General features: G+C 36.1%; 1 protein-coding gene across 6 annotated transcripts in view; it reads right to left on the minus strand.

Moving 5' to 3' along the window:
• Window positions 1-25,961, minus strand: part of PHLDB2 (pleckstrin homology like domain family B member 2) — a 147,183-nt gene that overhangs the window by 40,769 nt on the left and 80,453 nt on the right. For 2 of the 6 annotated variants that reach the window (XM_072614029.1, XM_072614028.1), the window contains exons 6-12: window positions 24,147-24,275; window positions 18,065-18,220; window positions 15,996-16,106; window positions 14,442-14,531; window positions 7,666-7,815; window positions 2,977-3,117; window positions 1,786-1,885 (exon numbers count right to left, since the gene is read on the minus strand). In XM_072614029.1, the coding sequence (XP_072470130.1) occupies window positions 1,786-1,885; window positions 2,977-3,117; window positions 7,666-7,815; window positions 14,442-14,531; window positions 15,996-16,106; window positions 18,065-18,220; window positions 24,147-24,275 (877 nt within the window). The remainder of the gene's footprint in view (window positions 1-1,785; window positions 1,886-2,976; window positions 3,118-7,665; window positions 7,816-14,441; window positions 14,532-15,995; window positions 16,107-18,064; window positions 18,221-24,146; window positions 24,276-25,961) is intronic. The other 4 variants (XM_072614032.1, XM_072614031.1, XM_072614033.1 and 1 more) reach the window with 3 other exon arrangements.

The raw sequence follows: 25,961 nt of genomic DNA on the forward strand, positions 1-25,961 counted from the left end.
AAAACTTTGATGTCTACATACCCAGTGGCAAAAGCACACTTAAAAAACAGCTCTATAAACAAGAAATACAGAAAAATATTTCAATAGAAAGGGGGTTTACTCCCCTAGTGCCCCCAGTGAATAAGGGCCTAATTGGAAAGTCATTCCATCACAGTTTAGAAAACCACAGCTCATGGAAGACTTCTCATCAAATTTCTTATTGCTTAGGGGATTGTCTCATTCTCTCTACTTGTATCCCCAGAGTTAAGCATAGCATCTGACACACAGTAGGTTGTTGATTGCTCAACTGACTTACATTCTTTTGGTCTTTTCTGGGATAATGGGGGAAAAAAAGGAAAAATATATATCTCAAAGACTGGATTTATTTTGTTCAAATCTTGCCCTTCATATTTCTCTTAGGAAAATTAGCTATTTCAGCCTCTGTTAAACAATTTGGGGATATAAAAAGCATCCTCAAAGGAAGTATTTGTTGAATGAATGAAGCATAAATTCATCAACTAAATACAAATATATATGTGTATGTATGTATGTTTGTGTATATGTGTCTATATATGCATATACATATATATTCACACAGATGTTACTTCAGCATAGATATTTAACTTTAGAATTCAGATTATATCAGTTACATACTACTTCAGCATACAACTTCAACCCCTGTTTGCCTTGGAGACATCTAGGTGGCTCAGTGGATAGAGTGCCAGGTGTGGAGTCAAGAAGACCTGAGTTCAAATCCAACTCAGATACTTAGTAGCTATGTGATCCTGAGCAAAACATTTAACCAATGTTTGCCTTAATCCACTGGAGCAGAAAATGGCAAACCACTCCAGTATCTTTGCCAGGAAAATCCCATGGATAACACTGATGTGCTATGGTCCATGAGACTGCAGAGTTGGACAAGACTGAATAAAATAACATTTTCAAATTCCTTCAAATGATAAATAGAAGTATGTATGGCATGGTTTTATATACATACATACACACATATATACACATATATGTGTGTATATATATATATACATATATATATATACATATAAATGTAATATTTGAGTCTAATGGTAGCCATCTCTAGGGCAGGTGGGGAGGGAGGGAAAAAATGCAAAAAGAGCACAGCAGAAAACAAAAGAAAAATTAGAATTAAGGAAAGATAGCAGAGTAGCTTTGAAAATGATGTGTAGTACTTATTATATAGTTTTTCAAAAGAAAGTGAAGAGTGTGAAACGAATCCATGGTTTCATAGTGAATCCTCTTTATACATTGTGCTGTGTACATGGAAATGTTCTTTTTTCTTTGTCTTTATGTGCTTAAGTTCAAAATGAATTTTTTAAAAGTTGAATTGCTCCAAGCAGAAAACTGTTTCTATCATTAATGATTGTGTTTCTCCATTTCAGCTTATGCCAATGAACTTCCCCTTCCAACAACCAACTCTTATTAATTTCACCTAGGACAGCTAGGTGGTGTGGTGGATGGTAGGGCCTGGAGTCAGGAAGATTCACCTTCCTGAGTTCAAATCTGGCCTTATACACTTACTAGCTTTGTGACCTTGGGCAAGTCACTTACCCTGTTTACCTCAGTTTCCTTACCTATAAAATGAATTGGAGAAGGAAATGGGAAACCACTCCAGTATCTCTGCCAAGAAAACCCCAAATGGGATCATGAAGAGTTGGATATAACTGAAATGACTAAACTAAAATCTAGAACTTGGGTTGACTCCCCATTACCTTAAATAATCAAGCAAATACAAATGTTAAAGGAAAGGTTCGTGTTTCAAAAGGTCTGTACCTTTGTGCATCCTCCTGGATTCTGAATCTTTGGACATTGTTGCGAGGGAGTGAGGGAGGACGCTGCCACAGCTGTTGCTCTGTCCCAGAGGCAGGTGACCCTGAAGAAAATCAAAAAGGAAAACTTTAGAAAAATGGCAGCCAGAAATGTCTTTCAGGGATGGAAAAAAAGAGTGTTATAGGACCTAAGAAGGAGGCTCTTGCCTTCAGGCCAACAGAACTATATAGTAAAGGCCAGTTTCCATCAGGAAACTAAACAGAGTCTTGACATGGTGCATGGAGACTTGCAGAATTTACTACTATACCTCTAAAGATATGCAGGTAAGGAACAGAGTTCCACAGAGAGGCTGACCAAGGATTTACCATGCATGAGGAATAATTGAAGCAACAATGCTGGTACCTGCAAGAGAGGAAGGGAAGATCTACTCTGTTTGGCACAGAATATAGGCTTATGGCTGAAAGAGACCTTAGAAGTCATCTATTCCAACCTGGTTTCCTTCAAAACTCAGGTCAAGTGCAATGCTCTGCAAGAAGCCTTTCTTTGTTCTTCCTTCTCCCACCCCCTCCAACAACCCCACTTAGGAACTCTCTGAGATGACGTCCTACGTACACTATATATACTGTGTATGATCAAATGAGATAATATCTGCATAGTACTTAGCATAATGTCTGGCACATAGCAGGCTTTTAACAAATGCTTGCTCCCTTTTCCTTCCCTTCCACTGAATGAACATAATTGTTTGCATGTTGTCACTCTCAATAGAATATGTGCTTCTCAAGGTCACAGACTTTTTTCTTGAGGAGGGTTATTCTGAGCATGTAGCACAGTGTCTAGCACATAATAAGTACTTACAATGTTTGTTGATATAAATGCTTCATTGACTGACATTGTATAAATAAAGAAACTAAAGATCTAAGAATTTAAGTGACCTGCTCAAGGTTACATAATATATAGAGGTTGGTATTGGAACCTAGATCCCATGATCCCAAGTTAATGTTTCTCTCATGTGCCAGGTTGCATCCCCATTATCTCCACTTAGCAACCAGTAATGTGGCAGGTTATTACAGTGTGTGTGTGTGTGTATGTGTGTATTTATTTGAAACCATAGCCTGTTTTGTAAATTTGTTTACACTAAATGCTCTTCCTAGCAATTCATTAAGTATGTAGGTATCTCCCTACTTCACATCTCACCTTGGGGGTGATGGTTCTTCCCATAGTGGCACTGCTGAAATGTGGAGACACTGAAGGTGTAGTTTTCTTCCGAGGCAAGGTATCACTTAGATAGAGGCCTTCCTTGTGTTGTTTCTTTCTCTCTTCCAGATTTCTAAAGTGCTTTAAATGCAAATCAAAGAGCAAAATGGGCAATTCTGAGTAACTGAAACAGACCATTTAAAGAAAGTGACACAGATCAGAATGAAGTTCACTTGGCTTGGACCTGAGCCACAGTTCATGTTTTTGATTAAGTCTTTACATTTACTTTCAGTAATATGTAGACTACATGTAAACATGTAGATAATAACTATTCTAGGACTTTGGAGCTGGAAGAGTCTTTAGAGAAGTCACCTATTCCAACTCACCTTGCAGATATACAAAGAAATTAAGGAGCAGAGAGGTAAACCCATCTTTTCCAAAGTCACACAGCCCCTTTACTCACACCGAGTAAAACCCGGGTCCCAAGACTAGATGCACAGGCAGTGACAGGATTTACTATGACAGCTTTAAAAATACTAAAAATGACCAATCCTGAACTTTCATTTTTGTTAGTGTCTCAGAAAGACTTGCAAATTATTATTATCATGATCTCCTTGTGGATGGTGAAGCATCCAGTTGACAGGTGAGATAAGTAATTTCTCCCCCATCTCTCTTGACAGTTCTTAGAAGTGAATGAGAAAATAGGAACAGAAGAAAAATGAGAGTAAAGGTAGAAAATGGAGAGAAAGAACAAATAAGCAGGGAAGTTATTTGAAAGTCTAACTCCAGTTTGATTATTTTAAAACATAAGCCTCAAATCCACATCTTGTTCTCATATTCGTTATTCTCTTGGGTTATTCACTTGTATTAAATGCCTTTGCCAAGGGGTGCAAAACAGCAGTTTTTCCCCTATTTAAACCCTCCTGCAGATCATTTTATTTCTTCAGTTTCCCGAAGAGAATATATGTAAGTTTTAACATCCTAGATTATATCTAAATTTTTCTTGACAAAAACATGACATGGACAGTAGGGAGATTTACTTACTGGGGTAGCCTTGTTCCCCAAATATCACACTAACAACAGACTTTCCAAACACATGAAAAACTAAATGTACATATGAATAGAACTCCACAGCACTGCACCATGCTTCTCTCTCCCCCCCATTCTCAAAAGATGCATATTGTAATAGAAAAATCGGCAGGACCGGTAAGAAGACCTCAGTTTTAATCTTGGCTTTACTGCTAACTAGTTGTGTGATATTAGGTATTTCCCTACCACTCTGTGAGGGTCACTATCCTGTAAAATGGGGATCAAGATGCCAAAATTATCAATCCCATAGAGCTCTTGTGGGAAAAGTATTTTGTTAACTGCACACCAGTATATTAGCATATCTCCCACAATCTTAATGAAAACACTACATTAAATGAAACCATTAAAGGGAGGCAGTTAGTTCTGTATAAATAATATTACAAATAAGCAGTCTGTTAAAAAGTGTGGCATAAGAACTTGGCAACTTTACTGTGGGGCCTAGTATACTATTAATAAACAACTTCAGGGTAGTTTTATTTGTATAATATTAAAAGTATTATTATGATGATAATAAGACCTATCACTTTACATTAATAGCTAGTTGTTTAGATTGTTCAATCATGTCCAACTCTCTGTGACCTCATTTGGAGTTTTCTTTGCAAAGATGCTATTTTGCCATTTCCTTCTCCAGTTTATTTTACAGGTGAGAAAACTGAGGCAAACAGGGTTAAGTGACTTGCCCAGGGTCATACAGCTAGTAAGTGTCTGAGGCCAGATTTGAACTCAGAAAGATGAGCTTTCCTGACTGCAGGCCCAGCACTCTATGCCCTGTGTCTCTAAGCTACCTCGAGTGTTCAGGATCATTAATATTGTATAAGTCTGCTGTTTGTTCATTAATGGTCATTGTTGTTTAGAGGGGGCATTGCACCAGTGTGTATAGACAAAACTGGCCTTGGAGTCAGGAGAATCTGACTTCTCATATATGCTGATTGCATGACTCTACCCTGGTAACCTGACCTCTTAGGTCAGGTAACCTATGATATTAGCTTACAGAGATGGTGGTGATCAGCATTAGCAGTATAAATTTCTTCAACTGGGACTTCTCTGACATTATTAGTAAAGAAAGTTTCTTCCTTGACATTTCCTCAAATCACAGTTCCAGGCCCTGTCCCTGTCATTATTCAGGAAAAAAGACAGTGGTTTGGTTTGGTCCAAACAACATAAATACTCTGGTGCCAAATTATTTGTGTGTGTGTTTTTAAAGTTATTAGAAACCTTGGGGGGAAATATATTAGAAATCTTGACTTATTGGCCACCACTGTGATCAGATAGTAAAAATTCTAAAATCCAAAAAGCTACCATGATTCCTTTTTGGTATATCATGAAAGAAAGATTAAAATCTCCACATCCCCCAAAGCCTACTCTCTTTCCTCTTCACCCCAATCCGAGTTCAATTAAGACTCAACAGCAAAACCTAGATTTGAAAACTCATTTAACTGCTAGATAATACTTTTGCTCAGGGTTGAGTTTCTAGGGGAGAAAGGATGGAGACCACAGTTATACATAATCTTTTCTTCCACTCCTAGCAACATTTCCTTGTGAATTACAGTTACCTGCGCCTATTTTTAAACCAGCAGCCTTTCCTGCCACCATGTTTAGGGAATAGTAATCTACAAATAAGTAGGGGTAACAAAGCTCTACAAAAGGGCGGGAGCCAAGACAGTCTTTTTTTTGGTGGGGGGAAGGGAGGCATAGGACGGCAAGGCATGGTGAGAAGGATAGAGTTGAATGGACAGTCATCTAAATTTTAATACTTATTTGCAGGGGTTCTTCATTAGGGCATCTCTGAACATTTTTTTAAAAATGTATTTTGATAAATGTTTTTCAGTATAATCAATTTCCTTTGTAATGGTATGTATATTGTTTTATTCATTTAAAATATGACTGAGAAAAAGTTCATAGCTTTTACCAGATTGTTTCAGGAGTCTGTGTCACACACAAAAAAAGTGAAGAACCTCTGTCTTAGGATTATTTTTAGCACTCTTCAAGGACATTGTGAACTTTTACTACTCAATTTGAATTCAAATGAATATACTTCATTTTCTTTGCCTTTTTAATTATTCCTGAATACACTGAATACTATTTAGAATTCATGTATATGTATGGTTTAGACAAAACTGATAAAAGATATGCTCAAAATCCAGGCTTTGAATATCCAAATAGTAGAGGGCAAAAGAAGGATAATAAGGTATTATTTTTTTAAAAAACCCTTCACTTGTAATAGGTCAAAATTCAAGTAACTGAAAATTGAGGTACCATAGATTAAGAAATAAAGAAGCTTTGCATCAGCAGGGATTATGGATTGTCTCCTCTGTTGCAGCTCTTTAAGCAGAGACTGGCTAATTACTTGCTGGCTATGTTATTGTGAGGATCCCTTTTGTGTCAGGGTTGGACTAGGCTTCTGGGGGCCCTTCTAACTCTGGAATTCTGTGATATAATGCTGCTTGAAAGTTTGTAAGGTTTTAACAACCATTATCTCTTGAAGCCCCTCAACTCTATACTACAGTAGCATAATCAAAGCTTGGAGATACATCAGGACTTGACCAATAATAAAGTACACTCAGAAAAAGACCAGCATTTCCATATACTGCTTCCTTTGTCCTAACCCAAACAGCTATGGGACCACCATGCAGAAGTGGCTTGATTGTCAAGGCAAAGGCTACTCAAACTATCAGTACTACATCCCTTGTTACCTGTTGGTGCCTCCGATGCTTTTTAGCTGGAAGAGGAGGAGGTGTATCATTTAAAGGAAAAGGGTCGACAGGTGGGGCAGCCAAGACTTCAGGCCAGTGGACTGATGGAAGTTGAGCAACAGGATGAGGAGAAAGTGAGTGAGGAGATATAGAGCCAGAACAGACAGGTGACTGTAGCTTTACAAAAGAAGAGAAAGTATATGGATGTGTCTACATGTAATGAAAAGGCAAGTTTCACAAACAAATCAGATTCCTAATTTAATAATATATTTTGTTGCACTTTTCAAAAGAACCTACAAAAAAAGAGGGGTTTCTTTTTCTAATTGCCAAAATTCTAAACAATACATATTTAACCTAAGTCAGCAGAACATTGGCTCCAATTTTCCTTATATTATTGTCGCTATTCTACCCTCCCCGTAGAATGCCTTAAAATTCATAAGGACATACACATATCAAATCAAATATCAAGGAAAATAATCACTGTATGCAAATCATCATTCCATATAATACTTTTAGCCTATTCTCTAATCAGCTCTTTCAAATTTCTAAAGAAATGAGGGTTAGTTGGGCTTGGTCAATGTAGGATGCCAATTTGTAGGCTTTAACTTCCCAACTAGCTTTCGGTTTGACTTCCCTCAGATAAAATCACATTTCATATGCAATAAAGACATTACATGTAGAATGCATTGTAAACTTCATAGTGCAGCACAAATATCCATTACTCCTATTGCTGCTTCTGCTGTTGCTGTTTACAACCCCAAGAATGAATATGTCTTGCCAACCCAATGTGACTGACCTTTCCCCAAACAGATAAATTTGCTACATACCCTCCAGTTTGCAGTTAATTCTGGGTTAATTTATGACATGAGGAAATGCAGTGAATGAATGAAATGTCACTCCAACAAACCTCTTGATTTTGTGGCTGGCTCGCCAGCACAGCTGTGGAAGGCTCAGTGGAATCAGCATCAGCATCAGCGTCAGTGGGGAGATGAGTAGAAGGGGATAGATTCGTGGAATTGCCACCTAGCTCATTAATTTCATTTACACTGATAAAGCCCTAAAAGGAGGAATTCAGAAGTTAAATACAAAGGGAGCAAAAGCTGAGGCATGCAGGAGTATTAATGAATCAAGTACAATGGAGGTTAGTTTAGAGTGACACAGCCAAATATCTGTGATATTATTGCTAAATGATTTATTAAAGAAATAATGATGAGCATTAAATTACTTTTGTAGGGCTTAAATTTGAGCAAAGATAGCCTAAACTTCTAACAATGCTTTTTCTCTCCCTGTGGTGACATCAATAATTGTTGAACAAATCCTTTCATTTAAAATACCTTGCATTTAATGATGCCAGGTGGCATCACCTGGTTCATTCCTCGGATTGATCATCACTAAAATGCATGTTAATCATTATTGCCACCCATAAAAGTTGTCATAATGTATGTCCCACCCTTTGTTTCAAGAACCTGTTGCCTAAATCCTTATTCTTTGATTTCATCTCCTGAGAACCTTATCTCTTAATTAATTGATTAGCAGACACATACTTTAGACTGGGGGTAGATGGAGTCTCTTTTTAGTTACTGGAGGAAGGAACAAGAGACAAAAAAAGTGAGCTGAGGTAAGTCATTGGTTTCTACATTATGAAAGAACAAGTGGGCCAAATTCATAAGAGGTTTGGCTGTGTTTGAAATCTGTTTTGCATCTACCACTAGAGATTCTACAGAATCAATAGAAATAACAATCAGTTTATGCTTTTTTTTCCATTAAACCTTTCATTAAAAAGCTGAATGGTTTACGCACATCCATGAATATTCACATACATCCTAAATGTGGAACAGCAAGAGTGATGTTTGAATCACTGTCATTTTTATGAGTTTGAGCTAATTTTGCTTTGGGTTAGAAAATTTCATGTAAGTTCCGGTCATCCTATAGAAAATGGCTATAAATGGCTATGAGAAGCCTAGGACAGTAAAAACAAACAAATCATAGAAATCGTATATCAAAAGGACAAGAGGGGGAAGAGAGCAAGCATTTATTAAGCACCTACTATGTGCTGGGCATTTTTTTTCGTACTTTACAAGCATTGCCTCATTTGATCCTCATGACAACCCTGGGAGGTGGGTATTACTATCCCTTTTACAGATGAGGAAACTGAGGCAGACTTGAGGTTAAGTGACTTGCCCAAGGTCACATAGTTAGAAGTATCTAAGGTCACATTTGAACTCATGTCTTTCAGACTCCAGGCACAGCAGCACCTAGCAGTTATAAAAATACCTGCAAACAAAAATGAAAGACAAAAGAAAGATGATTTGGGGGCTCTGAATTACCATTGAAGAGACTAGGAGGGAAGGATGAAATACTCTTTTGAAAAGGGGGGTTATCCAATTGGGAATAGTTATAAAACTAGCTGAATCAGCATATGCCTGGATGGACGGCATAGTATCAATTCTTTTGGAAAGGAGATCTCAGGAAAGGTGGAGAATCTTTTTTTTTTTCGTTTTTGCTTGTGAAATGAAGGTATTAAGTAATTAAGTGTTTTGACCTAGAAACTGTGGTTATGGCTAAAAAAAAAAAACCAAACACCTAAAACTAAAGGCATATTATATTTTAATACCACTGGAAGGCCATCAGATGCTTAAATAGTTTGGAAATAAGTAATGAAAATTTGCCCCAGCTTTATAAGATCAATATATCCTTTTTGAACAAGGCAAGATCAATATATAATTTTAGCACAGGAACATAGAATTAGGAGTTAAATATTATTTTATTGATTTATTCTAGTTAATTTAGAAGACTGAATCAAAATGAAGACAGGAATTCAATCTCTTGTTATTTCTTTGATTAAAGTATGGTGTCAAAGAGGTCAAGACTGCCAGTATGACATATTCATGGGTTGGTTAGTTTTCTGCTATTCTATAGCCACAGGATTTTACCTCATAAATCTATTCTATTAGTCATAAGTGGGAATTGGCAAAGATAGTGGGACTAGATCATCACATTACAAATCCATTACCATTTTTAGAAAAGAATATGAAAGCATATGTCTTCCTAAGGTGGAATTCAAATCAATTCAATTTTATAGTCACTTTTAGGCACCTACTATGTGTTAGGTCCTTGGTGCACAAAAAAAGACAAAAGGTCAGGCTTTAGGGTCTTTGTTGTTGTTGTTCATACCAAGCAAACTGCATGGGGTTGACAACTTATTTTCATGGAGTGTCACAGAAAGTTCATTGTTAATTCACTTGGGCTGAGGTATGTATGTAGCAGATTAGCAAAAGCTACCATTGTATATGCGGATATGTGTGAAATACCTACAACTGTAGAAAGTTATTTACTACAATGAAGAAAAGCAATATTCTTGCATCTTGGCACTATGGTTAATAAATGTGTACAACTTGTTTGCCTTTGCTCACCTTCTCCATTTTCCTGAGTGTATTTTTACTTCATTATAAATTCTTAACCAATCTGTCTTGTTAGGTTGTATAAGATGTTCATGTTTAACAAAACACCTGACATCAATCTTGTAATTGCTGTGTGATCAATAAGGTTCCTGTAGAGTATGTTGCTTTTAAAATTTAATGCATTGTGGATATGGATGAATTATATCCCAAATTAAAAAAAAAATCACACCAAGCAAAATGCTATTCATGTGCCAATATAAACCTCTCTTTGCCAAACTTTCTCAGCTATGATTCCCTCCTATTTTTCTTAACTTCTGTATACTTCTTAAATGGATTCTTCCTTTTCCCTAAACTCAAAGTCCAGCAACTAATCTCCTTCCTCACCATTCCAAAGCAGGATTATGGTAGAAGAAGAAATAAGAAAGTTTTGGAGAAATAATCAGAATCCAAATTGAATTCCACAAAAGGAAGAAGAAACAAGATATTTCCCATCTATAGCACATTCCTGACTTGGTACACTTAGATGATTATTAATTTCATGTTTTAGCTTTCAGAAATTAAGTAAGAGAGAGAGGGTGGAAGGAAATAAATATTTATTAAGTGCTGACTATGTGCCAGGCACTGCACTAAGCACTGGGGATAAAAACACAAAGAAAAAGACAGTCCCTGACCTCAAGGAGCTTACAGGCAGGAACACTCATACTGTGCTTCCTGTCCCCAATGGCTCCCCTTGGTTCCTAGCAAGAAATGAGTGAAAGACAAACCACTGATCTAGAACTAAAGCCTTGTTCCCTCCTGTATCATTGCTCCTACAATCTTCCTGGTAGCCATTTCCCATTTAGGTAAGAAAACCAATTGGGATAGTGGATTCAATACAGTTTGAAAGAGACAACTGTAAATTAAAAATATATATCTCAAGTTGCTACGAAGATATGCTTTTTTATTATTATACCAAATTTACAGTCATATATAGAGAGCTAGAGCTGGAATGATTCTTAGAAGTGTTCTAGTTCAAGTTCATTGGGGAAATGGAGGCCCAGCAGGATGGTGTAATTTGCTTAATGTTGTATGGTTAGCATTAGCCATGCCAGTATTTAAACTCAGGTCCACTGGCCCCAAGTTAACAAAAGCCTGCATTTTTTCCAAACTACACTTACTACCTTACAATCATAGAATCCATATCTTTATTCTTGAGGATGATTATTCCACTAACATTAGTGACAACTCTTTTACATCTCATTAAGAGTTGTATTAGCTTCTTGGGGCCAAAATTTTCATCTTTCAGATGTTAGCCTCATGATAATAACTCCATCTGATCTCAGGTAGGCTGGTCCTATTTAGTATTTGTTTATTTTAAATACTAAATAGTAACTGTTTTTCTTTTACCATCCCTTGAGCAACTACTTAAAGAGGCCTGTTCATTGAATGGGTATATCTCACTTAAAGTGAGAATCTGATAACGTTAAACCTAAAATGGCCAGAGTTCCCACATTGCATCCTGGGCCATCTCCAGGTGCCTTGATCAATATCAGGTCACTGGACCCACATGGCCCTGGAGGAAAAAGTGAGGCTGGTGACCTTGAAGATCCCTCCCTCACTCAAATCAAAGTCAACTGCAAGTCATGTCATCATCCTGATGTCATGGTCCTCCTCGAGAACAAAGGACAAACACAACAAGGTAGGTTGGTCCTAGACAAGTGCAGTTCTAGAACTACAATAGTCTTTTCCACCTTGATAAGTCCTACCAGAGTTGATGCTTCACTGAAAACACAGGGTAATCTCCATTTTACTCTGATGGAATATAATAGGACTAGAGGTTCTAAACTGTGTATTTAACCAATTTAAGAGTCATCTTTAAATTCACTGTATCCATAATGATGACATTCCCTCCCCCCCAGTAAAACTTATTAATAAACCTAGTAATGGTTTTTAGAGATCTGAGAGGGCAGGAACTGTAACTTATTTCATCTTCGTGTTATTAGCACCAAGAATGCTGTGATCAGACAAGGTGATTAAAAAACATCCATTGAATGTGAAAGCACTGACATCTTGAAAGCAGGAGCAGTTTTGCTCTTTCTCTTGTTTCCTCAGCATAATAATGAAATGATGATGATAAAAATAAGAACAAATGTCTACCCAGTACTTTAAGGTTTACAAAGCCCCTTAGTACATTTCAGCTTCACCAGTGAGGTAAGATACTGAGGCTCAGAGGGACAAAGTGACTTGGTTTGACCTGAGACCTTTCTGTCTCCAAGTGCAGTGCTCTATCCGCCGGGCCACCTAGCTACCTAGCATTTAGATGTAGTTGATGCTTAAAATAACATTGGTAAAATTTTAATAAAATGAATTTAGGGAAGACGATAAACCCCTCAGATTTATCATCATAGAATTTTGCTGTATCTAAAACAGCAAGAAATTGAATCAACTAGCAGCTTAAATTGCTGATATGTTTTAAATATAGTTACAGTGAACTTTGTTGTATACTGGAATTTCTCCTAGAAATAAATGGATTTGATCTATGGAGGTACTTTCATGCATTTGAATTTAACAAATAAACATGCAAAACTTAGTTGGCTTACTGCTAACCATGTAATCAACTGCTCAAAGTAAAACATAACATTCTAAACATGTAAATAAAAAAGAAACAGAGACAAAAAGGACAGATAATAAGGGCAAGAACCTCAGGTAAAACCATTTCACAGTTCTCTAAGAGGGAGCCTATTTTCTAAGTCTTCACCCTCTTAAAATAGCTTTAAATGGGATGATCTTTTAAAATTCACTTTCAAAGAGGCATCAGAAGAATCAAAAAGCAACTAGGAAAAAAGCAATATAATAACTTCTTAGAAAGTACCTTTGAGTTGCTTCCTCAAGTCCTATGTGGTTTGCATTTAATGAAGGAATAGGAGGAAAAATGAAATAAAGAGTGAAACTAGGAAGTTGTCAGGTATATAGAAGAAAAGCAAATGCTTTAGTTAATATTTTTAAATAGTTAGAGAGATTATAAAGTAGAATAAGATAGGAAGGCTACCTTAAGAAATGCATTCTCCAGCAGCAACATAACATATTGACTAACATTGCAAACATGGGCTAAGCATTTAAATGCAATGTACCTTTTACCTGGCATGTATGAAAACTTTACATTAATCTGTACCATAGAAATTATATGGCTTATATATGCCAGTCTAGCCCTGTTTTCTTCTAAATGGCTTTAAAATTAACAAGAGGTTTTCCAGTCTTCACATGTCAACAAAAGTTTGCAGGCTTTTAAAAAAATTATTATTTTCAAACTGTGCAATATATATTACATTAATGATTTTAATTCTTAAATAATAGGTAGATCCCAATTATTGTGAATAATGAATCCCCTGAAGTGTTCCCATGTATTCAGATCCACACTATTAGAAGTTATAATTACGTAAAACTTGGTAATTGATTCCAGCCCAATGGAAATATGTAGTATGGATTTGAATTATGCAACCATTTTAGGGAATTCATTACTTGTCCTAATAAGGACTTTTCCCAAATAAATTTTGAGCTTTTGAATCAGTAACAAAATAATCTTAATGTTGGTATGCAATTTGTATAGTCTCTACAAAAAAATTGGGAGGGAAAGGGTAAAAAAATTAATATGAATATGGAAATGAGAAGGGGATATTTATCTTGATCTATATAGAAGCTTTGAGAGAGGTTGAGAGACAGAGACAGAGACAGAGAGACTGAGACAGACAGACAGAGAGACAGTCAGACAGAGAGAAAATAAACACAGAGGGGGTGGAAAGGGTATGGAAAGTGGAAGGGAGTTAGGAAAGCAAGTATTCAAACCACATCAAAGAAACACTGTTTAAGGAATTGACATTTTAAGTATGTTTCTTTCCCTTCTCTGAAACTCAGCCAGAAAATCAAGTCAAGAAAAAGAGACAGAATCTGAGCACTAAAAACAGACCGATATTGGCTCTGCCTTGAGCTGTTTTAGAAATTCTAAGTTAGTGCTATTCCTAAAGTCAAATAAAATTTGATTACTTAGGGAAGATAAAAAGTTTTTTTCATTCTATATTAAACTACATTTAGCATGTGCCTTGCAGTTACCATTTAACATAAAAGATAATCACTGGAAAATTCCAAAGTACATAAGGAAAGAGGCTGACTACAGCTAGACCGTGAAAACTTTGATACCATTTCTTTTTTATACATCCTGCCTTTATCAGAACACAAGTGCCAAGTATTCCCAGAGACTTAAACTTGAGATTAATCCAAGTTCAAAGTAACTGAGGACTCTTCTTACCTCTTTTAGACTGTTGGGGTTGACTGGAAACCCCTTTCCTCCAGAAAGGTTAGAATATCTCTTTTCCAGATTGCAAAGGTTCTCCTTTTCCTGTAAGATTATAAGGTCTGGTTAAGTTTAGGGTCCACCATAGGTAAAATTGTGAATTAAGTCAAGTTCATTTGTGGCAACCCTCCCTCACTCTGCGTTTTGAAGTCTTCCTTAGTGAGCTCAGCATTTTCTTTCTCTGTTCCTCCTTCTTCCTTTACCTCTGACCTGCTCTCCAGGGGCTTCCCTGTCCAAATGTCTAGATAATGTACTTCCTCTTTGGACTTGGACTTGGCTAACAATTTTATATAAAAGGTATACAAAAAATATTGGTGCATTTTAAGCTATTGAAGCTTTAATATTAATCTGTATCGAAGGAATCTTGTAGCTTCTATATGCTGGTCCTCAGCCCTATTTTCTTCTAAGTAACATTAAAATCAGCTAATGAGATTTTCCAGTCTTCATATTCTTTAATAGCATCAAATGGCACTAGGACTTTTGGGACACCCTGTATTAATCTATGGCAGATAGTATTGTATGACTACTACTCAATTACCATTTCCAAATAACAAAATAAGAGAAGTGGTAGTAATGCACATTTATATAGTACTAAAAGATTTTTAAAATGACTGCTTTCCCTAATTAGAGGTATAAGAACACATTTTCCCCTGCTCTTTTCTGGAGGTTGGAGTCCTCAGGTGTGTAACATTGCATGTGATTGTGGACTTTCTCAATTAATTGACTGACTTGCTGAGTTTTTTTCCCTCATTTTCTTCTTTAAAATATTCATTGTCATAAAGGATGGTTATTTGGGAGGGGTTAGAGGGAGAGATAGAAAGGGAAATGTAGGTGATGCAGAAACAAAAGGCATCAAGAAGATCTATTTTTTTAAAGTCTCCCTCAAAATCATCTATGAGTTATTTTGTGTAAATGTTGTTCCCACCCTACAGATGAAGAAACTGAGGCCAAAATGATTTTCCAAGGGTTGCACAGCTAGTAAATGCTAGAACCAGAATGGAAACCCAGTTTTCCTGATTCCAAGAACTATTCTTTTATCCAATAACTTCTATATTCACAATTCCTTGATTAAAAGGAATGACTATGGTGAGTATTTCAAGCATCCCAACAAGGTAATGGAATACATGTGTAAGGGCCAGATGCCCAAGTCATACCATTCACCTGACAAGATAGTTAAGTCAAATATAATTCCCTGTGAGACAAAAGAAAATCTGTATCTGACAGTGCTATGAACAGATGACACTGAATGTTTGACTGAAGCAAATCTTTCTAAAGTCTACACTAAAGTACATCTATGTACTATAGATATGAAAAAATGTTTCACATTTAAGGATTTAGTGTGTTACAATACTACGAAATACTTCATCTTTAAAACATTAAAATATAAACTAACTACCAATTATTAACATTTGTGGTTAATACAACTTAGGGAAAAATAGGGGAAAAAATGGGTAAAAACAAGAGAACACTTTTATGACAGTGTTCAGATGACCAAGAGATAGCACTTACTCTTTGTAGCATTAGTATTAAGTTATTTTTCTCTTTTACAAAGTGATCTTGTTCCCTTTGAGCTTGCTGGACAATGTGACTGGCTTGCTTCTTTAATGCAGAAATTTTCTCCTAGTAGAAAATAGATAACAATAGATAACAGATACTTTTGTTGTTGGTGAGTCATTTTTCAGTTATGTTTGACTCTTCATGACCCCATTTGGGGATTTCTTGGCAAAGATATTGGAATGGTTTGCCATTTCCTCCTCCAGATCATTTTACATATGGGTAAATTGAGACAAACAGAGTTAAGTGACTTTCCCAGGGTCAAAGAGCTAGCAAGCGTCTGAGGTGAGATTTAAACTCAGAGAGAAGAGTCTTCCTCAGTGTACTATCATATACACTCTATCAACGTACCACCTAGCTGCCCCAATAATATTCTTGATTAAAGTAAAATGGACCATAAAAGCATAGGCTTGAGATCTAGGAGGGACTATAGGTCATCTAGTCCAACCCCTTCATATTACAGCTGAACAAACTGTGGCTCAAAAAGGGTAGGTGAATTGCCCAGTCATAGTTTGTAAGGTGCAGCTCTGAAATTGGAAACTCAGTTGTGTACTTAATGTTCGGTACTCTTTCCACACCAAACTGCTTTGGTTAATTAAAATTTTATATATACACATATATGTACACACATACACACATATGTGTATATACATATATGTCTATATGTGTATATATATGTGTGTGTGTGTGTGTATATATATATATATATATATATATATATATATATATATATACATCTTACTTTAGCATTCATTTTTTAAAAATTCTGAATTCCAAATTCTCTCCTTCCCTCTAATCCCTCCCCCACCCATTGAGACCTCAGAGATTCTAATGTTAGGATTCAGTCTAGAGTGAGGGAGAATGCCTCTTAGGAAAGATATTTGGTCTCCCAGGAATCTTACTTAAGGTCAATGGAACTTAATTTTTAAAACTATTTTAAGAAATAAAGAAGGCCGCAGGAAATCTCTTTATAGAACATAGCAAACATCATCTTGGGAAACACCCTTGTTTACAAACAAATATTTTCAGTTTCTTTTTTTAAACTGAACATTAAAGAAAAAATTCTTCTCTTCCCATTCTCCTCTTTTACTTTTATCAGTGCAGTATTGGAAGGGCATAGGATGAGAATTTAATCCTACATTTTGGGCTTTTGTTAGTAAGAGGATGAATATCTATGGTTTAGAGAATCTTCTCTAGCTCTGTCTTTTTCTATTGCTGTTCAGTCATGTCCAACATTTTGTGACCATATTTGGGGTTTTCTTGGCAAAGATATTGGAGTGGTGTGCCATTTCCTTCTCTAGCTCATTTTACAGATGAAGAAACTGAGGCAAGGAAGTTTAAGTGACTTGCCCATAGTAGCATAGCTAGTAAAGTGTCTATGGGTGGATTTGAATTCAGGGCTTCCTGAATCCAGGCAGCACTCTATCCACTGTGCCTCCTCGATTTTCCTAGCCCTACCTATCTATCTGTAATGATAAAATAGTCAACAGCAGAAAATAGCAACAGAGGAAATTCTCCTTCCCCCACTCCTCTTTCCAACAAAGACTCCACCTTTTGCAGTGCTATTCTGAACACTGAGATATTTTGGTTCCAAAGGGAAACAGGTCAAGACAAATGATCAGAGAAGTGACATTTCCCCCTTCCATCTTGGTTCTCACAAGGGAAAAGAATAAAATCTTCCCTCTTTTGTTAATGATGAACTCAAGGTTCAATACAACAAAGGCAATGATATTTTCTCATTGTAGTTTCAGGCAATTACTCATCATTATAGTTGTGATTCAATGATTTTCCCAAAGCTATAATGAATTTCCCCTGCCTCTGCACATACATACATATATGCATACTAATAAAAACCATAGCTAATAATTAGTAGTAACAATAATAATACAGGACTTTAAAGCATATGAAGTGCTTTGCAACAATGAGATTATGACTGCTTATGTTTGATAAAGTCTATGGTACTTGTGCTTTCTGTGATAACCTTTTTTTTTTTTTAACTTTTAAAAGGCATCCAGTAGAATTACCTTTCTGGTGACGATGCGCCTTTGATATTCAGCTACTTCACGTAAGAGTTGTTGGGTCAGCTTCTCTTTCTCTTCATCTAACCTGCTCTCATGTTCCAGCTGCTGAAATTCTAGATCTTCGAAGTGTTTGCTTTCTACATCCAACAGGTCAGCATCCTTTGAGGAAACAGAATGGAGACAACAGCAAGAAATACCAGAATTGACTAGAGCCAACTTTAAGTTTACCAAAATACAATCTTAGAAAGCAAATTGGGTTTGCTACAAACTTAACTTTCAAATTACAACACAGACAATGTCCAGAATATAGAGAGTTTTTCTTTTTGGAGAATTAAACACACATTTGGAAGGCATCTAATTAGGACTAGAATAAGTGATTTGTTAGTTCTGCTTACTTCTTCATCATATATTTTCTTTCATGATGGATTTCAGACTCAATAAGAAAATATGAATTCCAATGGTTTACGTATTATGAACGGAAGTCAATAAAAGGCATAACTATATTGTCTGGAAAGCCAAATATGCTTTTAGCCTCCCAGAAAAAATGTCATGTTCCAATCATAACATTCTAAATATAAACATTATACATACTGTACACAAATTATTCTTCATGCTGTACAAAGTCTTTTTTTCTAGGGATAATAAACTTGAGGAAAATTTGAGTGTAAACTAAGGTAGATCAAGAGAATATGGAGGGTCATTTGAAGTAGGTTGGTAAGGATGGGGAAGTGATTCTTCTCTAATCCATCTGGTCTGGGCTTTTATCTTTTTATTCTCTCCTTTTCTAGAGTCCTAAGCATTTTCCTAGTGCTTGCTTTTATATATGGGAAAGCAATACCCATAGCTACATAAGCACAATGGCTTATAAAGTTGGTTAAAAAGACAAGACACAAAATAAAAGAGTCATACAAGTCACTTAACTTTGATCTTACTCTTATATTTTTTTTTAAAAATGTCTAAAATGATTCTTGAAAGATAGGGAGAGATATCATGATAATTAAAACAAATTTCTTACTAGAGCTATTTCATAGTAAGCAAGTCATTAGCTTTCCCATTAATATTACCAATGCTACAGCAACAAGAATACCATGTCAAAACAACTAGAATTCTCAAGTATGAGAACAAAAAAGAAAGAAAGCCATTCTAAGGATGGGTCTATTTATTTATTTATATTGATGCATACTTTTTTTATGCCTCCAAATTTTAATTCACAAAATTTTGGTCTATGTCTATATATTTCTGTTTTTTCCATGACAATTTGCAAAGGAATTGACTAATTAGGACTGAAATTTGCCATTACTAAAGAATATCAAGACACATCAGTGGGTCATCTTAAAAGCAAATGGAGGGCAGTAAAAATGGAATTTTTAATGGATGCAAGAAACTTGATCCATGGGTAGATGATACAAGGATAAAAGGTTTGCAAGAAAATATGCCTCAGTTCATCAACTTAAAACAAAATGCCACGTTACTTGTGGCATTGATATGAGGAAACATCATCCCACTTCATCAAAACAGGTTGATGGCCAAGGCCTGCCATGTTATCCCTGAAAAGAGCTAGACAATTCGTAGAACCACTAGTTAATGATTCACTTATGGGGTAAATATTTAAATCACTTCATGAAAATAAGAATGTGCTACATTAGAAAAGCTGCATCTGGAACTACAATCTTATGTTTGAAATTCTTTTGTTGGTGTCAGATATTTTATCAAACTGTGAAATAGTGAGAATAAATATTGATATGATCTGTACTGTAAATCACTGCAATTTCCCTGACAATTTAAAATGAGGCAGTATTGTGTAATTGATAAAGTGATAGACTACATGTCAGAAAGGCCTGGGTCTGAATCGTGCCTCTGATAGGAATAAGTGACAGTGCCACCCTGAGTAGGTCATATAAACTCTCTATACCCCAATTTACTCATTTGTACAATGAGGAGATTAGACTCAGTGGTTTCTGGGGTCCCTGCTAGCCTTAAATCAATGATCCTATGATCCTACAAAACAAGGAATTAACTAAAAAAAAAAAAAGAAAAATTAGGCAGGAGTAATTTGATTCAGCAATTTGCAATATGTGTCCCAAGAAAGCCAAGTTGAATTATGAATTGTAGCAAAATGACAATAATAGGATGATAGATTTCAAGATGGAAAGGAGTTTAGAGATAATGTAGTTCAATCTTTTTATTTTATGTAGATGAGAAAACTGAGGCCTTGTCTAAGATAACATAGAGTAAACAAAGGAGCTAGGAATAGAACTCAGATCTTCTTATCCCAAATCATATGCTCCTTCCAAATCTTATTGAAATGCAATGGTGCTAACAAGTCCAAGGACTAAAGGCAATTAAATGGGCATTGTCCAGTCCTTTCAGTAATGTCTGACTCCTCGTGACTCCATTTGGCATTTCTCGGCAAAGATACTGGAGTGGTTTGCCATTTCCTTCTCCAGCATCATTTTACAGATGGGGAAACTGAGACAAACAGGGTTAAGTGACTTGCCCAGGATCACACAGCTGCTAAGTATCTGAGGTCATATTTGAACTCAGAACACTAAGCCTTCCTGATTCTAGAAGCCTGGAACTCTATCTACTGTGCCACCTCGATGCCTCAAATAAGTTTAAGTACAGGAATGTGTTTATAACAAGATTCTGATTAGCTATGATTGTTAGGCTACTGGGGAACAGTAAATGGGAAGGAGTGGTACTGATAAATGTATTTAACAGCGAAAATCAACTTTAGAGAGTAATGAACATCTGAGGTGGGCTTAGGCTTTGCTCTTGATTGGAACATAGACTTAGGTAGTGGATAATGCATCATAGATTGCATCATGTATTGAGAGTTAAAGGGCATCTTAGAGGCCATTTGGACCAACCATTTCATTTTATAAATGAGGAAACTGAGGCTCAAAGAGAACAGAAGTACAAATTTTTGACAATTTTTCCAGGAATTCTTCTGTTAGGTACCCGTGTTCAGCAACGGTGGGAATTAATATTGCTTCCTTTGCTATCTCATCCATATCTTAAATGATGTTTTGTTTTGTTTGGTTTGTTTTTTTTTCATGGAAAAACTTCATTAGAGTTTCCATATCCACCACCACAGCAACCACAAGCCACCAAATCACATATTTCTGGCCAGTTTCAACTGGATCTACGTCAATAATTTTGACATGAAAGGTCCTGGGTTCTTAGTAACTTTCATACACAAATTGTACTCATATCATCATACTGGCCTCTAAATTTCAGCTCAAGATTTGTAAAGATAAACTAAAGAGAGAAAAGGAAATAAAGAGAGAAAGGAAGACAGAAAGAAAAAAGGAAAGAAAAACCAATAACCTCACCTCAAGGACAACTGTTGCCTCCCTTAAAAGAACTTCATTAAAAGCTTATTGTATTAAAGTTAGTGGTAACAAAAGGTGGCAAAGTGAAAAAAGATCTGGGTCAGTAGTCAGGAAGATTCCCAAGTTCAAATCTAGCCTCAGACACTTACTAGCTGTGCAACCCTGGGCAAGTCACTTATTTTTTTTCTTTTGCCTTAGTTTCCTCATCTGTAAAATAAGCTGGAGAAGGAAATGTCAAAATTCTCCAGTATCTTTGTCAAGAAAACCCCAAATAAGGTCCTGAAGAGTCAGACGTGACTGAAAAAATAACTAAACAACAACAAAACAAAAGTTAACTTAATTGGATCTGTTTTTAACTTTATAAAGGCCCTGGGGAAAGATTTTATTTTAGTAGTATTTTGAAGCATTTGAAGCTGAAAGGGAAATGGGCTTGAGCTAATCCAGGAAGTCTCTAGCATAAACGAATTATCACAAAGTGAACTATCCTACTGTTTAAGTCGAAGAGGCTGGTGAAGGGTGACGCTAGGAAGACAACAAGATTAAGGCATCCCTTGATAGCAGGGAGACAGAAGATTTATCACATCGTTGTCAATTACTTCTTTCAAGGAAAGGACTTTTATGTCAAGAATTTCACTTTACTGCTTTATGGGAAACGAAAGGAATCTTGGACTTTGTATGATGCACACAGTTAGGTCATCTGCATTCATTTCCTTTCTCTGTAATCAAAATCCCTTAGAACACTTGAAAAAAAAAAGTTTATAAGACACTGTATAGAGCCCAGAGTAAAATGAGCAGTAATTATTTGTATCAATTTTATATTTATATCAATGGACTTGATGAAGTGTTATCTGAAACCAATGTTTATGTAAGAATAAGGAAACAACTAGGTAATGAGGTGGAAAGAACAAGAAATTAAAGGAAAGAAGGTAAAATGTATATAGCCATATATTTACTGATCTTAACTAAGGAATTACAAGTTCAATGACAGCATTGTCTGTATATAGTCACGAAAAATAAACATTTCTGAGAAGCAATGAATAAACAGAAATATGTTTCCCAAACTATTTTTGAATTTAAAAAAAGACTAAGGCTCTTAGGGTTTAACACTAACAGAAAAATAAACAAAATACTTTCACAAATCTTATTTTCTAAGCTTTAGGCATTTTTTGTGTGTTTTTAACACAACTTTGTCCCCTGAAATGTGGTACTGACATATAGGCAAAGTTCCACTTTATTGGCTTATATCCAACTCTTCACAATAATTGAATGAAGGAGGGCAATGTAATTTTAAAATTCATTTTGAATAACATTGGTAAAAGCAGTAGACATTATTATCTTTAATCAGCATTTCAAGATATTTGAAATGAATGCCCTTTAAGAATTAGGAGGCTCTCAATTGTAATATAAAATTATATTTCATTGAAAGATTTCTTTACCCTACTGAGATTGCAAGGGGTAAGTGATTTAAATTAATGATAAAAGTTCACATATTGTTAAAAAAAAAACAAAACTAGCCTTTTAAGAAATCCTCCAAGAGCTGTTGTCTTACAATGGCTCACTTTATAACTCTCTAAAAGAGAGAAGAATGTGATTAAAATGAATAAACTAGCCTTATTATTCACTCATTGATGACTATTCCCCTGGGGTTAAATCTCTTTTCATAGTAATTTTGCTTTGAAGACAATTAATGTATTTTTCGCAATATTTTAATTTAGATTGTTCTTTATGGAGAACAAGATCTGGCTACAAAATTTTAAATTTTGGGGACACATTTGTGAAATAGGGTAGGACTTCTAATTTCATTTTTTTATCTAAAAATTTAAATGTTTATCCGAAGTTGGCTCAGGAGAATGCACGCCCTTTGAGAGTTAGTCTCATTTCTTTGTTTTCTCAGTAATAAAACACAGTGTCTGACACAAAATAGGAATTTCATAAATGAATGAACACATGAATGGGGCAATACAGTATCCGTGGAATATAGTTTCAGTTGATACAAGTTAGACCAGACATTTCTATGATTCATTAAGATTTTTTCAAGCAAATAATAGCTAATGTACAATTTGAGGGCACTGAGGGCACATATACCCCGGGGTGTGGCTTAAATGACGATGATTTCAGTGTCATGTCATTAGAAAACTGAAAGAAAAGAAATAAACATCAAAACAGAAGTGAAAGATACAGTTTGAAAAACGGCTACTTTGGGGACAGACTATGAAGCAAGCTTAGAAAAACATTAAGCAGCCAACAAAGCAAACAGCAATCACTAGACAGCAAACAGGAAACCCAGGGAATACTGTCAATTATTAATGCTTGTTAATTTCAATGCTGGAATGCCAGGTATCAGTTACAACTCCTGAACATCTGCGACTCCTAAGCTAAAACAGGCACAGGGGGATGCTTTTACTCAATTCCTCAGCTCTAATATACTTTTGCCTCCTGAACTGAGACACACTAAACAAAAAGGCAGGTTTTTGGGGGGGGGGGGACAGGGGAAGGAAGGATCATGAGTGTTTCATGACTTTCATGTTAGCTCCTTAAAAGCTCTATTTTCATGGTCACCATGCACTTCAATGATGTATTCATTAAACCAGCAGGCTGCTCAGGACAAATTTTGTGCTATGAGATCTACATGAGTGAGAGGAAATTGGACACAAAAAAAAAAGAAAGGGGATATGATCATTTTTTTTTTTAAAAAGAGAAAAAGAAAAACTTGAAAAAATTGAAGTGGTGCATTCCTGATTGCTACTGACCCTCTTGAGTTGCTGCTGTAACTGTTCCCTCATGGACTCAGGGCAATTGTCAAGCTGGGTCTTCTGCTCGGAGTATATTTCCTGCAGCCTCTCTAGTTTTTCCCTTTCAGCATCAAGCTTTACCTTCTCCTGAAGTTCAGAAAATAGAAGAATAAAATTACCTTCAACACCCAATCTAGAGTGAGCAATCATTACCAGTGCGGATGACAAATAAAAAAGATGAACCAGACAGCTTGTGGGAGTAGAAACAGATAGTTGTATTAGTCACTGGGACAAAGCAGCATAAAGGTAACTACAAGGTGGAATCATACACTTTTGATTCAGTCGTTTCTTCATTCTTAAATTTAACACAATCTGATTAGCACCAGCCCCACGTCCACCCCTTTTCCTTTCCTTACCTCCTTCTACCTGCTAATAAATAACAGGTATGCTGCCCATCTTTAAAAAAGGCAGTGGTATTAACAGGCACATTAGTCTATAGGCAATCAACAATATATCCAAGCAGGAAATGAAGACAAAATAAGGCAACTTTGCAAAGAATCACTCACCTATGTGCCACAGGCTTGAAAGACAAAAGAATTTATATAACATTCCTGATTGAAGCTGGATTTTCTCAGGGAACAAGCAGCATATTCTCAGGGTCTAAGTTGTGTCATTTTAGAAATTCTCTTACTTTGTTCATGCCACTTGTGTATCACTCAGAAAACTATTTGTTTCATAAGTTAAAGGTTTGAAACAGTTAAAGCAATTTTCCAGACCCAGCTTATAAGAAAGAAAAGTGATTCTTTGGCTCATGCAGAGAATCTAAAGCTAGAAAAGCCCTTAGAGATAATCTGGTTGTGGGGTTCTCAAATTGGGGTCCATCAACTTGCTTTTAAAAAATATTCTGATAACTTGATTTCAATAGAGTTGGTTTCCTTGGTAAAGCTACATATTTTTATTTTATGCACTGAAAAGCATTCTGAGAAAGGTGTCCATCGGCTTCACCAACAGCCAAAGTAGCCGACACAATAAAAGCTTAAAATATCTCATCTAGTTCAATGTCCTCATTTTAGAGATAAATAAAGTCAGACCCAAGGATTGGAAGTGATTTGTCCAAGATCATACTTTGATATCAGGTAATCAGGAGCAGAGCCAGGATTTGAAAGAAGGTATTCCAACTCTGAGTTCAATGCTATTTCCACCTCAGCAGTCACACCTGCTTACACTAGTCAAGTGGCAAGAGAACTAGTGAAAAGTATTAGTAGACAAATTAATTTCTGTTACTTTTCTGTGAGGCTGAGAAAGTGAGAAATCAGATGACATCCACATCAGAAGACAGAATAGTGAAAGTGAGATTGACTATGAAGGTAGATGTGACTCAAAAAATGATGGTGCTATCAAACATCCGAACCACAGCCACTAGAAGAAGAAAGCCAATTACGATTTTGTCTTTGTGATCTGTACAGCGACTAGCACACGGTAAACAAACGAACATTGAATGAATGAATGAATGCCTAACAAGAATGAGGAGAAAAAAAGAGAGTGAGGAAAGTATCACCACTTCCCTTCCCATCCTAATCCCACATCCTTGATGTGGGATGACATCATGATGTTGCCTTTAGTTGATACCACAAAGCTCCATTAATAACCTTTTGGGGATGGGGGTGGGGAGGAAACCACTTTCAGTGTGCAGGTGTTTGCTTTAATCTCTTCCCCCACATTGGATGCACAGATACAACCTACCAATACCTTGCTCTGCACTGCTCAGCATTACTCTCACCTTCACTCAAGTGTCAGAAGGAAATCAGAGCATCATTAGCACTAATGGGTCCA

The sequence above is a fragment of the Notamacropus eugenii genome, chromosome 5 (genome assembly GCF_028372415.1).
Source record: "Notamacropus eugenii isolate mMacEug1 chromosome 5, mMacEug1.pri_v2, whole genome shotgun sequence".
NCBI lineage: Eukaryota > Metazoa > Chordata > Mammalia > Diprotodontia > Macropodidae > Notamacropus > Notamacropus eugenii.